The 15,278-nt window shown below is 56.0% G+C and overlaps 1 protein-coding gene across 2 annotated transcripts in view; it reads right to left on the bottom strand.

Annotated features, from left to right (window-relative positions):
• Positions 1-10,948: 10,948 nt before the first annotated feature.
• Positions 10,949-15,278, bottom strand: part of NLGN2 (neuroligin 2) — a 46,475-nt gene continuing 42,145 nt past the window's right edge. For both annotated transcript variants that reach the window (XM_060255879.1, XM_060255878.1), the window contains one exon: positions 10,949-11,915. In XM_060255879.1, coding sequence (XP_060111862.1) covers positions 11,096-11,915 — 820 coding nt within the window. In that variant the 3' untranslated portion in view covers positions 10,949-11,095. The remainder of the gene's footprint in view (positions 11,916-15,278) is intronic.

Raw genomic sequence — 15,278 nt, 5'->3', positions numbered from 1 at the left:
TTCTTGACTTGGTAACCCTAACTCGGAAGAGACTATCCCAGCGGATGCCACTTTGGCCTGGGGGTGAAAACCTCCACGGGAGCGAGGCCGGGCCTCTGGGCAGCCCTTGAAGCCTGGCTGGGCCGGACTCGGCCGGCTGGCTGGCCGCCTTCGCGGTGGGAAGAGGAGCAGGCCGGAGAAGTCTTGGGGGGCTGCTGGTGGCTCAGTGGTTGAATCCACCGCCATCAGCCCGAGGCCTTTCCCCCCGCAGGGTGCTTCTCCTAGCCCCGCGCCCATCAGCTCTCTGCCCCGTGACCAATGAAGGTGGGGCGGTGGGGAGGGCCAAGCAACACCTGTTGGGGCTGCCATTTCTAAGGCCGTGGAGCCCCTGCACCTGTCTGGAGTCCCCAGCTGGGTCTCTCTCGCATCACATTCCCCGATTCCCCCCACCCTGTGTCTGCGAGCCCCCCCCTGCCCCCCGAGCATGGGCCTAGTGCCTTTCTCCTTCAAAGGTGGAAGGGGAATCTGACCCTTTGAAGTGTGGTGGCTAAAATGGCAAATGCAATTTTGGGCTGTATCACAGAAGTCTAGTGTCCAGATCACGTGATGTGATGGTATCGCTTTACTCTGCTCTGGTCAGACCTCACCTGGAGTCTGGTGTTCAGTTTTGGGCACCACTTTTTAAGAAGGATATAGACAAGCTGGAACGGGTCCAGGGGAGGGCGACGAAGATGGGGAGGGGTCTGGAGACCAAGTCCTATGAGGAAAGGCTGAAGAAGCTGGGGATGTTTAGCCGGGAGAGGAGGCGGCTGAGAGGTGATAGGATCACCATCTTTGAGTACTTGAAGGGCTGTCCTCGAGAGGGTGGTGTGGAATTGTTTCCCATCGGCCCAGAAGGTAGGACCAGAACCAATGGGTTGGAATTCAATCCAAAGAGTTTTCGGCTCAACATTAGGAACAGATTCCTGACCGTTAGAGCGGTTCCTCACTAGAACAGGCTTCCTCGGGCGGTGGTAGGCTCTCCTTCCTTGGAGGTTTTTCAACAGAGGCTAGATGGCCATCTGACAGCAATGAGGATCCTGTGAATTTAGGGGGAGGGGTTTGTGAGTTTCCTGCCTGGTGCAGGAGGTTGGACTAGATGGCCCTGGAGGTCCCTTCCCACTCTAGGATTCTCTGACCCCCTCCCTCCCTTCCTGAGTCCCAGACCCCCCCTATTGCTCCCTCCCTGATGCAACCCAGGACGACTCCTGGCACGGGGGGGGGGGGGCTCCCCGGGGCCCTGCCGCCCCTCCTGCTTCCCCTTGCAGAGGGGTGGGGGTTGCCATGGCGTCGCCCCCTCCTTCCCTCCCTCCCTCCGGGGGGGGGGGCGCCAGCCAGCCAGGCGGCGCGGGCGGGGAGGCTATTTATAGCAGGCTTCTGCTGCTGCTGCGGCTGCGCAGGGCGCCGGGATGCCAAGGAGGGGGCGAGGGGAGGGAGATGGGGGCGCCTCCCCCCCTCCAGCGCAGCCTCAGTGGCCTCCGCGCCCGCCTCTCTGCTGCAGCCCCCCGCCTGCCAGCCTGGGAAGGCAATGATGCAGGCAAGAATTAGGGGTGTTGCCAACCTCCCGGTGGGGCCCGAAGACCCCCCCCGGAATCCCCTTGCACCCCCCATCTTTGGAGCAAATGGCTGCCTCGCAGGATGGCCCCTCTGGCTTCCCAGAACCCACCCCCAAATCTCCAGGGATTTCCCAAGGCGGAGTTGGCAACAAATCTCCAGGACTTACCCAAACCACCGGCCCTGCAGTTCTGTGGTTCTCCGAGGGCGTTCCTGCAGCTGCTGCCCCCGGGGTGGGAAATACCTGCCTGCTCCCCCCTGGGCCAGCTGCTGTCCATTTCGCAGCCCTCTTCCTTCCCTCCCACTCGCCTGGGGGGCAGCATCTCAACCCCCCAGCCACCCAGGCCATTGTTACAACCAGGGCAGGCCTCTTTTGGGGGGGCTGGCATCACAGGGCTCCCCCTGACAACTGCAGAGAGGCAAGTGCCAATCCTGTGCTCTGCCCCTCGCCCGCCCCACGTTCAAGCGGAGGAAAGCCCCTCCTCAGCCCAGCCCAGGGAGTTCACCCAAGGCCTGATTAGGGGGGCAGAGGGGGCGCTTGCCCTGGGCGTCAATGCGGGGGGGGCACCAAATTGGGTATGCAGTCCATTGTATTCGAATTTTGCCACCCCCCTCCCTCCTCAAAAATCTAGTCCTGGGTCCACCCACTCCCCCCACCCGGCCACCTAGGGCTCCACCAGGCACACAGGAAAGCCATCCTACTGCATGGTGTCCGTCCTCCAAAGGTGTCCCCCACTGATGGACCCCCTGATGGAGCCTGGTTTTTTGGCCACTGTGTGACACAGCGTTTGACTGGATGGGCCATTGGCCTGATCCAACATGACTTCTCTTAGGTTCTTATAGATGAAATTCTCTGTCTGCGGCAAGTGATGCTCTGCATTCTTGATGCTGGGGGGGCACAGTGGAAGGGCTTCTAGTGTCCTGGCCCCACTGGTGGACCTCCTGATGGCACCTGGTTTTTTAGGCCACTGTGTGACACAGAGTTCGACTGGATGGGCCATTGGCCTGATCCAACATGGCTTCTCTTATGTTCTTACGTGACCCAGAGTGTTGGACTGGATGGGCCACTGGCCTGATCCAACATGGCTTCTCTTATGTTCCTACGTGACCCAGAGTGTTGGACTGGATGGGCCACTGGCCTGATCCAACATGGCTTCTCTTATGTTCTTACGTGACCCAGAGTGTTGGACTGGATGGGCCACTGGCCTGATCCAACACGGTTCCTCTTATGTTCTTATGTGGCACAGAGTGTTGGACTGGGTGGGCCATTGGCCTGATCCAACATGGCTTCTCTTATGTTCTTATGTGACTCAGAGTGTTGGACTGGATGGGCCACTGGCCTGATCCAACATGGCTTATCTTATGTTCTTACGTAACCCAGTGTTGGACTGGATGGGCCACTGGCCTGATCCAACATGGCTTCTCTTATGTTCTTACGTGACCCAGAGTGTTGGACTGGATGGGCCACTGGCCTGATCCAACATGGCTTCTCTTATGTTCTTACGTGACCCAGAGTGTTGGACTGGATGGGCCACTGGCCTGATCCAACACGGTTCCTCTTATGTTCTTATGTGGCACAGAGTGTTGGACTGGGTGGGCCATTGGCCTGATCCAACATGGCTTCTCTTATGTTCTTATGTGACTCAGAGTGTTGGACTGGATGGGCCACTGGCCTGATCCAACATGGCTTATCTTATGTTCTTACGTAACCCAGTGTTGGACTGGATGGACCACTGGCCTGATCCAACATGGCTTCTCTTATGTTCTTACGTGACCCAGAGTGTTGGACTGGATGGGCCACTGGCCTGATCCAACATGGCTTCTCTTATGTTCTTACGTGACCCAGAGTGTTGGACTGGATGGGCCACTGGCCTGATCCAACATGGCTTCTCTTATGTTCTTACGTGACCCAGAGTGTTGGACTGGATGGGCCACTGGCCTGATCCAACATGGCTTATCTTATGTTCTTATGTAACCCAGTGTTGGACTGGATGGGCCACTGGCCTGATCCAACATGGCTTCTCTTATGTTCTTACGTGACCCAGAGTGTTGGACTGGATGGGCCACTGGCCTGATCCAACATGGCTTCTCTTATGTTCTTATGTGACTCAGAGTGTTGGACTGGATGGGCCACTGGCCTGATCCAACATGGCTTATCTTATGTTCTTACGTAACCCAGTGTTGGACTGGATGGGCCACTGGCCTGATCCAACATGGCTTCTCTTATGTTCTTACGTGACCCAGAGTGTTGGACTGGATGGGCCACTGGCCTGATCCAACATGGCTTCTCTTATGTTCTTACGTAACCCAGAGTGTTGGACTGGATGGGCCACTGGTCTGATCCAACATGGCTTATCTTATGTTCTTACGTAACCCAGAGTGTTGGACTGGGTGGGCCATTGGCCTGATCCAACCTGGTTTCTCTTCTGTTCTTATGTTAGTATTCTGCCCTAGTCTCCCATGCCTGGTGACCTACCCAGGGCCCTGACTGAGCGCGGGGCGGAGAGATCCAGCCTCTTTCGAACGGCCACAGGCAGCCAGGCCTGTGAGAGAACAGGATCTTACTAGCCCCCCCCCCCCCCCCATCCGGGGCCGGATTCAATCCTATGGAGGCCCCATGGCAGTCGAAATCTCAGAGGCCGCCTCTCAAATTACCTCAGAGTCTGAGCACCCGCCCCACTGCCCATGGCCCCTGCTGCCGCCTGCAGGCCCCTTCTCAAAAGCCCCTTTGACAAGACTGCAGGGGAGAGGCAGAGAGAGGCAGCCCAGAGCCCCTAAATGTGTGTGGGCCATAGACCACTGCCATCCCCATCCACACCAGGGTCCGAAAAGGATTCACCTGGTCTCTTTCTTTACAGAAGGGGACATATTTGTACAAGGTGTGAGCCCACAGGAGCCAGGGAGGGGGCATTCTGCCAGAACACTGTCCCCCCCAACCATTCCCTGCCCCCCCCCAAGATGTACCACTCAAAAGCACATCAACAGTTAAATCTTTTTTCTTTTTATATTTACAATATCATTTTCCATTTCTTGCAAGGTTTAAAAATGTGTACAGCATCTCAGCTCAGATCCCAGCTTTCCCCCCACCCCTGCACCCTAAGTTCCTCCTCTTTATGGGGACTCAGCCCCACCCCTATACCAGATGTGTGAATCCAGCAACCGTCTAGATCGTGACAACCCCCCACCCTTCTCCCCGAATGCTTCCAGCAGAGCCTGGAGACAAGAGTCCTCCTTTCCTGGGGGGAGAGGAGCAAAAAGAGTTGAGGGGGGGGGCTTGGGGTCCTCCAATCGGTGGCAGGAGAGGAATCCTTTGCAGCCAGGGAGTGCAGGGGGGGGAGGCGTTCAAAAGCAGCCCCTCCTGCTCCAAATCCAAGTCTCATAAAAATAGATACTCTCCAGTTTGCGGCGGAAGGGGGGTGGGTGGGAATAAGGGGACAGGCCTCAGCCATCCTGTTTGTGCTGCCTGAGGAGGTGATGTCCCAGACAGGCGTTGGGGGTCACAGACAGACAGACAGACCTCTTCCCCATCCCTGACAGTGGCTCTCCTGAGCGTATGGCGATTGGGGGGGGGGGGGGACTCCTTTGAGAGCAGCCATCGGGGGCGTCCTTCAAGGAGTAAGCCCGGCCGCAGCCCCGCAGTTGAAATGAGAGAAGGAAAAAAGAAAACAAATCCCCTCAAGGCGGTGGTTTGGGCTTGCAAGCAGCAAAAAGGGGGGGAAATTGCTGGAAGAGGCCATCTTGGATTTCTAGAAAACAGGCGGCCATCTTGGATGGGAGCTCTAGAAACTTGCTGGAAAGGCGGCTGAGAGGAATCCCGTTGGGAGGGCCTGGGGTTTGTTTTCAAAAGAAGAAGCATCTGAAGGAGGACGGACTGGATTGTACAAAAGAAGAGAGGCCTCAGGCAGGAGTCTGGTTTCGGAAGAATTCCACAGTCAGCTGCGCTGGGATCCAGAGTTCTCCGAGGGGCCACACGTCTGACACTGTCCACAAGAGCGTGTGGGCAGCCATCTTGGATCGGAGCACGTTCGGGGCTGCCGTTGCGGGTTCCCAAACAAAATGGCCTGTGCTTTTCTCTGCCGGCGACGGAACTGAGACAGTGCAGTCGATGCGTAGGAGTGTTGAGCGACGAGCGGATGGGAGCATTTTGGCAACAGTATAAGGCGCGGCCATCTCTCTGCAGGAGGCGCGATGGATGTCGGAATGAGTTCCGATCCTTGGCACAGACAGGTTCACTGGGGCCCCAGTAAACTCAAGTAGCAAAATAAAGACCAAAGACCCCCACCCCACCCCACCCCGAAGAAGAACATGTCCCCCCTCCAAGTTTGGCACAGATTTTGCTATCGGTTTTTTTTTTTTTTACAAAATAATTGTTTTCCTTTTTAAAAAATGGATATTTATATATATATATTTATAATAAATTCTTTTTCTTTCTTTTTTTAAAAAAGGAAACCAACTGGAAACATCACAGAAGTCAGACGGGAGTCTCAGAATGGCTTAGAAGGAGACCCTCCCCCCCCTTCCCAACCCAACTTTTGTCTCTTCCTCTTTACTCTCCTGCACCAGAATTTCCCCAAAAACAAAACGGAGAAACGAAATTTCCCAGAACAAACAGCAGAGGCACAAAAAACAGAGAGAGAGAGAAGGAACACCCGAGAATGATGTGCTTTTTAAAAAACAGAAAGGATTGTTTTTCTCTTTTGTCTTACTGGATTCCGCAAGTGGAACATGGCCGGATGTTGCTGAAAGAACTCCTTGGAACCAAACGCTGCCTAAGGCTCCGGTGTGTGTTTGTGTGTATGTGTGTGGGAGCATAGGGAGATCAAGAACGTGTAAAAGAAATGGGTGGGAATGGGGAAATGGTGGCAGAAGAGGAAGGAGCAATATTATGGGATGGAAGGATGACTCACATGCCGTCATCTAGCCAGCCTTCTGCCCCCCCACCCCAAAAAATTGGCATTTACCTCTCAGCCCCCCTCCCCACTTCTAGGCAATCCACCCACAAAGCAAGGGAGGAGCAAAGAGCAAAGGCTCCTGAGGAGGGGGAAAAGCAGATGGCTCATGCAACAAAGCCAGGCAGCACTCGGAGAGGTCGGCCGGCCCGAAGGAGATGAATGTCCACTATGTGGAGTCCCTGCAGGACAGATAGATCAGATGGGGAGTTCGATGAGTGGAAGGAGGGAGAGCGGCTGGACACAGAACTGCACTTTACTCTTGTGGTCCTAGCAAGAGAGATAGGCTACGTTCACGTGAAAGGGCCACGTGAATCTGCCCCTTGGTCCATTCAAGGACAGTATTGCCCACCCAGACTGGCAGCTGCTCTCCAGGGTTTCAGGCTGAGGTCTTCTGCGTAACCCCCTGCCTGGTCCTTTTAACTGGAGATGGCGGGGATCGAACCTGGGACCTTCCGCATACCAGGCAGAGGCTCTGCCACTGAGCCACGGCCTTTCCCCCAGGTTGTCAGCTTCCACGTGCATCATAAGGGCCATGGAGGGTTTTGGCACAAAGATCAAGTAGTTAGGGACTGAGGTGGAAGAAAAGACGTGGGCATTCTTGGAAGGACCGTGGCGGGGTGGAGAGGAGATCGGAGATGGCATTGAAGCCTTGCGTCCTTGTTGCAGCGTGCAGAATCCTTTGGAAAGGTGACATCTGCCACATCGATCGCCCCCTTTAAATATGAGTTCCTGTCATTTACTGGAGGGGGGTGGGAAGGCCACAACCTTTAAACTTGGTTTGTGCCAGTTAAAATGCGTAGGGCAGATTGCAGGTGTCTTTGGGACCAGTGCAGATGACTGGGGAAGGCAATGGCAAGGAAAGGAAAGGTCCCCTGTGCAAGCACCAGTCGTTTCCGACTTTGGGGTGACGTTGCTTTCACAACATTTTCACAGCAGACTGGTTTGCCCTTGCCTTCCCCAGTCATCTATGCTTTCCCCCCAGCAAGCTGGGTACTCATTTGACCGACCTCGGAAAGATGGAAGGCTGAGTCAACCTTGGGCCGGCTACCTGAAGCAGCTTTCACTGGGATAGAACTCAGGTCGTGAGCAGAGAGTTCAGACCACAGTACTGCAGTTTTACCACTCTGCGCCACGCGGTGTCAACGGCAACCCACCCCGTATAAAGTCTGCTGTGAAAACGTTGTGAGAGCAACGTCACCCCAGAGTCGGAAACGACTGCTGCTTGCACAGGGGACCTTTCCTTTCCTTGGGACCAGCAGGGCTCATGTCCATGGAAGAGAAAGGTGACAAAATTGGGGGGGGGGGGAGGGCGCGGAGAGAAAGAAACAAGGGAATCAGCAAGAAGAAACTGCCTCCGGGAGAACCACGATCATAATTGGAGAGAGGGTTGCATTGCAGTCAGCCGTTCAGACACGAAAGGCGCCTGCCCTGATCCTATTGGAAGGGACGGAGCTCGGGAGCGTGAGCCAGGCCTCGGTCCGTTTGGCTCAGCACCCTCTCTTCTGACAGGCAGGGCGCTTGCTCAGCACCGCTGAGCTCCACTGGAGCAGGGCAGGCCGGGAGCCAAAGAGGCAGCCTCGGCCAGGGAGCTCCGGCTGCTCACAAGCTGCACGGCTTGGGCTCCGCGGCACGACGAAAGAACCTTTTTTAAGGGTCGTTCAGGAAGCAGCCTGCAGATCAAGAGGCCTGTCCCGACTGGCAATGCCGGGACCATCTGTGGATCGTGTGCCTGTGCCCCAAGAGCTTGCTGAAAGGGATCCCATGGCTTTCCTCTGGCATTACGCATAAGCGCCTGGGTAGAGCAGGCTGGTATGCACTGGAGCTACAGAGTGCAACAATGGGCGGGCTGATCCAGGAAGTATCACCAGGGGGCGGGGTGTCGTGGGCACTGGTTTCTGGTAGTTCTCTCTCTCCAGTCCATAAGAAGAGCCAGTTTGGTGTAGTGGTTAAGTGTGCAGGCTCTTATCTGGGAGAACCAGGTTTGGTCCCCCGCTCCTCCACTTGCACCTGCTGGAATGGCCTTGGGTCAGCCATAGCTCTGGCAGGAGTTGTCCTTGAAAGAGCCAGTTTGGTGTAGTGGTTAAGTGTGCGGACTCTTATATGGGAGAACTGGGTTTGATTCCCCACTCCTCCACTTGCACCTGCTGGAATGGCCTTGGGTCAGCCAGAGCTCTGGCAGAGGTTGTCCTTGAAAGGACAGCTGCTGTGAGAGCTCTCTCAGCCCCACCCACCTCACAGGGTGTCTGTTGTGGGGGGGTGGGTGGGAAAGGAGATTGTGACCACTCAGATTCAGAGTATAGGGTGGGGCATAAATCCAATATCATTATTATTATCTGGGAGAACCAGGTTTGATTCCCCGCTCCTCCACTTGCACCAGCTGGAATGGCCTTGGGTCAGCCATAGCTCTCGCAGAGCTGTCCTTGAAAGGGTAGCTGCTGTGAGAGCTCTCTCAGCCCCACCTACCTCACAGGGTGTCTTGTTGTGGGGGGGGGAGGTAACAGAGATTGTAAGCCACTCTTGAGATTCAGAGTATAGGGCGGGATATAAATCCAATATCTTCTTCTTCTGCCAATTCTGATCTCTGGCTCGGCCACGAGAGGCCTTTCCCAGACATTCCAGCTGGCAGCCTTTTGCAGAGTGGAGGTACCCAAAGGTGGGCATTGGAATGGTTTCTCACCACACAGGGTTTCCTTCTGGGCTTTGGACCAACCAGGTATCTGTCAGCCTGCAGGTGCCCTGCATTTTGTCAGAATTCTGGAGCGCCTGGTTGGTCCTTTAGCTGCCCAAGTGCAGGCTGATGGAAAGTTGAAGGTGAGGGGCGGAAGGGCTCCGAAAGAGCAGCCAAAGCCAGACAGAAGAGCGGAAAGGAAGCCGATGGCGGAGGGAGGAGGAGGAGCCAGAAAGCAAGGGGAGGGACCAATGGCAGGCATTGATTCCGTCGCTGGGCATTCCACTTCCTTGTTCAGCTCCGTTTTGTCTTTAAAAAGAACGTTTGGAACATGCAGTTCATCTTTTGCAGTAGCAGTAATTAAAAAAAAACAAAACGAAAAAAAACCCCAAAAGCAAAAGCAAACCAGCTTCCCCCTCCCCCTCCCCCAACTTTTGCAGTCTATTCATTGTTTATTTTTTTCCTTTCAAAATTAAAAGGAAAAAAAAAACACATCCTTCCCCACCCCCACCCCCCCCACCGTTTCCCCTCCAATGAAAGTGAATTTCCAGTTGTTACATTCAAAGTTTCACCTCGTTGGAAACAAGCCAGAACTAGCATGCTGCCCCCACCACACTGGAACTTCTCTGCCCTTCACTCCGGTCCTCCCTCCCCTGCCCCCCCCCCTTCCCACTGCAGAGATAGCAACTGCCTCCCCTCCCCCCCACCCCATTCCAGGGAGGGCTCTCTCTCTGTGACACTTCCAGCCAAAGTACCCTCTTGTCTTGGAGGCCTGCAGTGGGGTCCCTTACAAAGGGACGAGAAAGCTGGCCGGGTGGCTCTCTTCAGATTGTGCTAGGAAGGCACTGGGATCGTGGCCGCCTCGCCCCGGACTGAAGGGAAGCCAAGAAGGCTGGTCGACTTCTCTTCCCAGCCGCTGGCCAGTGCAGCTGGGAGCTGAGGGGCAGTCCGCTTTCTCTTCTGGCACGGTCGGGCACCGACAGCAGCTTGCACCAGCCTCTGTCCGGATGAGAAGTGTTGGCTTGGTCCGTTGGCATGGACTCCCGGGGGGACAAAAGGAAAGAACACAAGAGGAGGAGAACTCTGCCTTTCCCTGAAGACAGCTGAAGAAAAGGGACCCGCTGGCTGGTCTTCGGGGCAACCCTGCGCTGCCGATGCTGAACGGAGCAGATACAGGCATCTCCTCCACCGCCGGAGACGCGTCTCTGTCACTCTGAGCTGAAGGCTGACCTTCGGATGAGCTTCTCCGACATCTGCCAGGCCTTCTTTGGCCAGAGTGGCACAGCCGGCTTTGGCAAGGGAATTGGCTTCTTTGTCGACCACGCGAAGGGAAGGTGCAAAAGGGACGCTGCGTCCGTTCATCTCCCCTCTGGCTCTTCCCAGCACCCTTAAACCCGTACCGTGGTTTGGAAGGACATGGATGCCTTCGCCGCCCAACCGAAACGGAGGAGAGACGGCAGGGCCTCCTCTCTGGCACCCCGAGCACCAAAACCGCACCTGGAATAATACCGGCGTTTCCAGCACCTGTCTGGAGTGGGAGATAGCCTCTCGCCCCCCACAGTGGGGTGCTGCTGCTGCTTCCAGTGCCACACCCAAAGGGATCCCAGCCCCGTGGACGTCGGGCCACCTCTTCGAATGAAGGACCCCTCCTTTCTTGCCACCTTCCTCTCTGGTGCCAGACCATGCCACCCCACAGAAGATGGCAGAGGCTCCGGATGAAGAAGGGGCAGCCCAGCACCCATCTGCGCCACGGCGGGGGGAGGGGAGCCTCTACCTATCCTTCTGTTGCCACAATGTTATAGAAAAGACCCATTCACACGGTGGGAAGGACGCCTCCCTCTTTGAGCAGGGTGGATCGGGGCCACCGTCGCCAGGTAGCTGAGGGCACGAGGGGGCAGGGCAACTATACACGGGTGGTGGAGTGAGGGTGGGGGAGGGTGTTGTTGTGTCCGGTGGGGAAGGTGTTGAACGGGTGCAGGGCCTGCATCCCCGTGATGGTGCTGGGGATCATGGTGATGGTGTTGGGGGTCATCAGGGGGACATCGTCCGGCGCCCGGCGCAGGGCCAGCGTGTAGTCGGGAGGGCAGGCGGGGCGTAAGATTTCGTGCGGCCGGAGGGGCTCGAGGTCGTGGGCGTCGTGTTCCGAGTGCTTGATCTGCAGAGACATTATCTCCTCCTCCTGGCCGCCGTGGACGAGATCGTTGGCTGCGTTCCGTTGGGGGCTGAGGCGCCGCCCGGTTCTCAGCTCGTGCCGCTTGTCCCGCTTGTAGTAGAGGGCGGCGAAGGCCAGAATGTTAAGGAAGAGTAAAGAGGCCCCGACAGCCACGGTGACGCTGAGTTCAGTGGAATAGTCCCGCGAATCCCCCGGGAAGGGGACGTAGTGCTGAGACCTGCCCACGTCGTCTTCGTCGGGAGGAAGGGTTGGGATCGGCCGGCGTGTGGTGCTGGGCCCGACGCGGGTGCTGGGCCACCGGGTGCCGTAAGGCGGGATGCGGGTGGTCGTCGACGTGTGGGGGGGCTCGTGGAGGTTGTGGAGGTGGGGCACCAGTTCGAGCCAGAAGGCCACCTTGTTAGCTCGGTAGTTGTCCCTCACCCGGGGCTTGAGGCCGATATGGAGGTACTGCTTGTCCTTCGTGTTGAACTTGGTCCACACCACTTCCTCAAAGCGGTTGGGCTTCGTGTGGATGAACTTGGTGTCCTGGGGCACGGGTTGGTTCGGATCCCTGCAGAAGGGGAGGCAGGAATGAGAGAAAGCGGGCATCGCAGTCAAGGCCGTGTCAGAACATGACCGAGCCCAAGGCAAGACCCGAGGACTGTCTGCTGAAGCAGGCAGACCCAGGGCCACTCCTAGGCGAGCCTAACGTCTGGTGCCCCCTCCCTGTACTGATAATGTCACCGTCACATGGGGGGGCGCCCAATCTGCATCCCCAGAAGCCTGATGCCCTAGGCCAGGAGTCCACAACCCTTGATCTGTGGACCAGTACCGGTCCGTGGCCTGTTAGCAACCGGGCCGTGAGTTGTATAATTCTTTCATTATATATTATAATGTAATAATAATAATAATAAAACAAGGATGACATTGGATTTATATCCTGCCCTTCACTTCGAATATCAGTCTCAGAGCAGCTCACAACTTCCATTACCTGGAGAGCCAGTTTGGTGCAGTGGTTAAGTGTGCGGACTCTTATCTGGGAGAACCGGGTTTGATTCCCCACTCCTCCACTTGCACTTGCTGGGAGGGCCTTGGGTCAGCCAGAGCTCTGGCAGAGTGGTCCTTGAAAGGGTAGCTGCCTTGAGAGCCCTCTCCAGCCCCACCCACCTCACAGGGTATCTGTTGTGGGGGAGGAAGGTAAAGGAGATTGTGAGCTGCTCTGAGACTATTCAGAGTGGAGGGCGGGATATAAATCCAATATCATCTTCTTCTTCCCCAAAACAGACACTTAACCACTACACCAAACTGGCTCTCTGATGAGAAGAGATGGGGTCAGAGACCAGCTGGCTGCCTTTAGAAGAAGAAGAAGATATTGGATTTATATCCTGCCCTCCACTCTGATGAGTCTCAGAGCAGCTCACAATCTCCTTTCCCTTCCTCCTCCACAACAGACACCCTTTGGGGTGGGTGGGGCTGAGAGAGCTCTGAAAGATGCCCTTTCAAGGACAACTCCTGCAATAGCTATGGCTGACCCAAGGCCATTTCAGCAGCTGCAAATGGAGGAGTGGGGAATCAAACCTGGTTCTCCCAGATAAGAGTCCGCACACTTAACCACTATACCAAACTGGCTCTCAGGAGACAGACACCCTGTGAGGTGAGTGGGGCTGAGAGGGCTCTCACAGCAGCTGCCCTTTCAAGGATAACTCCTACAAGAACTATGGCTAACCTGAGGCCATTCCAGCAACTGCAAGGGAAGGAGTGGGGAATCAAACCCCGTTCTCCCAGATAAGAGTCCGCACACTTAACCACTACACCAAACTAGCTCTCAGGAGACAGACACCCTGTGAGGTGGGTGGGGCTGGAGAAGGCTCTCACAGCAGCTGCCCTTTCAAGGACAACCTCTGCCAGAGCTATGGCTGACCCAAGGCCATTCCAGCAGGTGTAAATGGAGGAGTGGGGAATCAAACCCGGTTCTCCCAGATAAGAGTCCGCACATTTAACCACCACACCAAACACTTTAGAAATAAAGTGCACAGTTGTATTATCCTGAAACCAGCGCCTCCCCGTCACCCCCCGTGGTCCATGGAAAAATTCTCTTCCGCAAAACTGGTCCCTGGTGCCAAAAAGGTTGAGGGCCGCTGCCCTTAGGCTATTGCCCAGTTCAGAGCCAGGTATTGCTGCTAGCAGCCCTTCCCACCTTGCGGTAGAAAGAGCAAGAATCAAGGTAGACAGGATGGCTCTCTGGAAGTCTTTGAAGGGCTGTCCCTTAGAGGAGGGCGGGGAGCCGTTCCTGTGGGCAGCAAGAGGAGAGGACTTGCAAGAATGGGTCTGAATGAAGGGTGGGAAGGTCCCGGCTGGATATGAGGAAGAACTTTCTTACAGTAATTTGTTCTCAACTGTGGAATTGGCTACTGAAAGAGGTGGGGCACTCCCCTTCACTGCCAGTCTTAAGCAAAGGGGGGAGAAACACTTGCCAGGGACGCTCTCGGGAAGCTGATCCTGCAGTGAGCAGGGGGGTGGGCTCTGCAGGGCCCCTTCCAACTCTGGGATTCTATGAGGCCAGGAGGGCCTTCCCAAAAGGCTCACAAAAGTCTTTGAGTGACTCACAGAAGCTCCTCCCCCGCGGCCACCCATTTTGTTAGTCCTGAAGTTGCTCCTGGACTCTGGCTCTCTCCTCCTGCTACCGACAGACTAACACGGCGGCCCAACTTGATCCAGCTTGGTCCCTCCACCGCTGGGCCACTGAGGACTGCCTGCAACAGTTCACTTAAGAGGACATGACCCTGGCTAAACATGGGAGACACACAGGGCCGGCCCTACGCCGTGCCACCCCACCCCACCCCACTCTGTGGCGGGAAGGATGAGCGAGCTTCTGAAGGAGTGGCCGCACCGCTGCCTCCTCCCCTTGGAAGGAAGTGGGGAGGAGGCAGCGGCGCTGCTGGTTTTTCAGCAGCTCGCTCGTCCTTCCCGTCGCTGCTGCCCCAGTGCTGGTTGTTCTGAGTGTGCTGGAAGGCCAGCGTAGGAGCCGCCAGCCTCCGTGCCGCTTTACCCGCCAATCAGTTAATTGGCGGGGGGTGGCCTTTAAAGAGCCCTGGAAGCGCGGCGCTTCACCTCCTGTTGCCGGACAATTGTGAGGAAGGGAGAGAGGGGGAGGCAAAAAGGGATATGCCTAGGGGGCAGAGTGAGGGCCGAATTCTGCGCCCCCACCCTGCCAGCGCTCTAGGCAAATGCCTAGTTTGCCAAGTGGGCGAGCCGGCCCTGGTGACACATTGATGCTAAACACCTGAATGCTGCCAGAGCCATTATTTGCACTTCGACACTCAGACAGGACACAAAGAAGGGTGGTTCTGAGCCCTTCAGCCGCTCTTGGTGTAGTGGTTAAGTGCGTGGACTCTTATCTGGGAGAACCGGGTTTGATTCCCCACTCCTCCTCCCCTTGCAGCTGCTGGAGTGGCCTTGGGTTAGCCATAGTTCTTGTAGGAGTTGTCCTTCAAAGGGCAGCTGCTGTGAGAGCCCTCTCAGCCCCACTCACATCACAGGGTGTCTGTTGTGGGGGGGAGAATATATAGGAGATTGTAAATCGCTCTGATTCTCTGATTCAGAGAGAAAGGCGGGGTATAAGTCTGCAGTCTTCTACTTCTCTCAGCCCCACTCACCTCACAGGGTGTCTGTTGTGGGGGCAGAAGATCTAGGAGATTGTAAACCGCTCTGAGTCTCTGATTTAGAGAGAAGGGCGGGGTATAAGTCTGCAGTCTTCTTCTCTCAGTCCCACCCACCTCACAGGGTGTCTGTTGTGGGGAGGGGAGAAGATATAGGAGATTGTAAGCCGCTCTGAGACTCTGATTCAGAGAGAAGGGTGGGGTATAAATCTGCAATTCTTCTTCTTCTTCTTCTTCTTCTTCAGCCTGTGTCTTTGCTTGACAAGTGAGGCAAA

The sequence above is a fragment of the Heteronotia binoei genome, chromosome 15 (genome assembly GCF_032191835.1).
Source record: "Heteronotia binoei isolate CCM8104 ecotype False Entrance Well chromosome 15, APGP_CSIRO_Hbin_v1, whole genome shotgun sequence".
Classification (NCBI taxonomy): Eukaryota; Metazoa; Chordata; class Lepidosauria; order Squamata; family Gekkonidae; genus Heteronotia; species Heteronotia binoei.
Note: the sequence above shows the minus strand (reverse complement) of the source record. Positions and strands in the feature narration are given on the sequence as shown.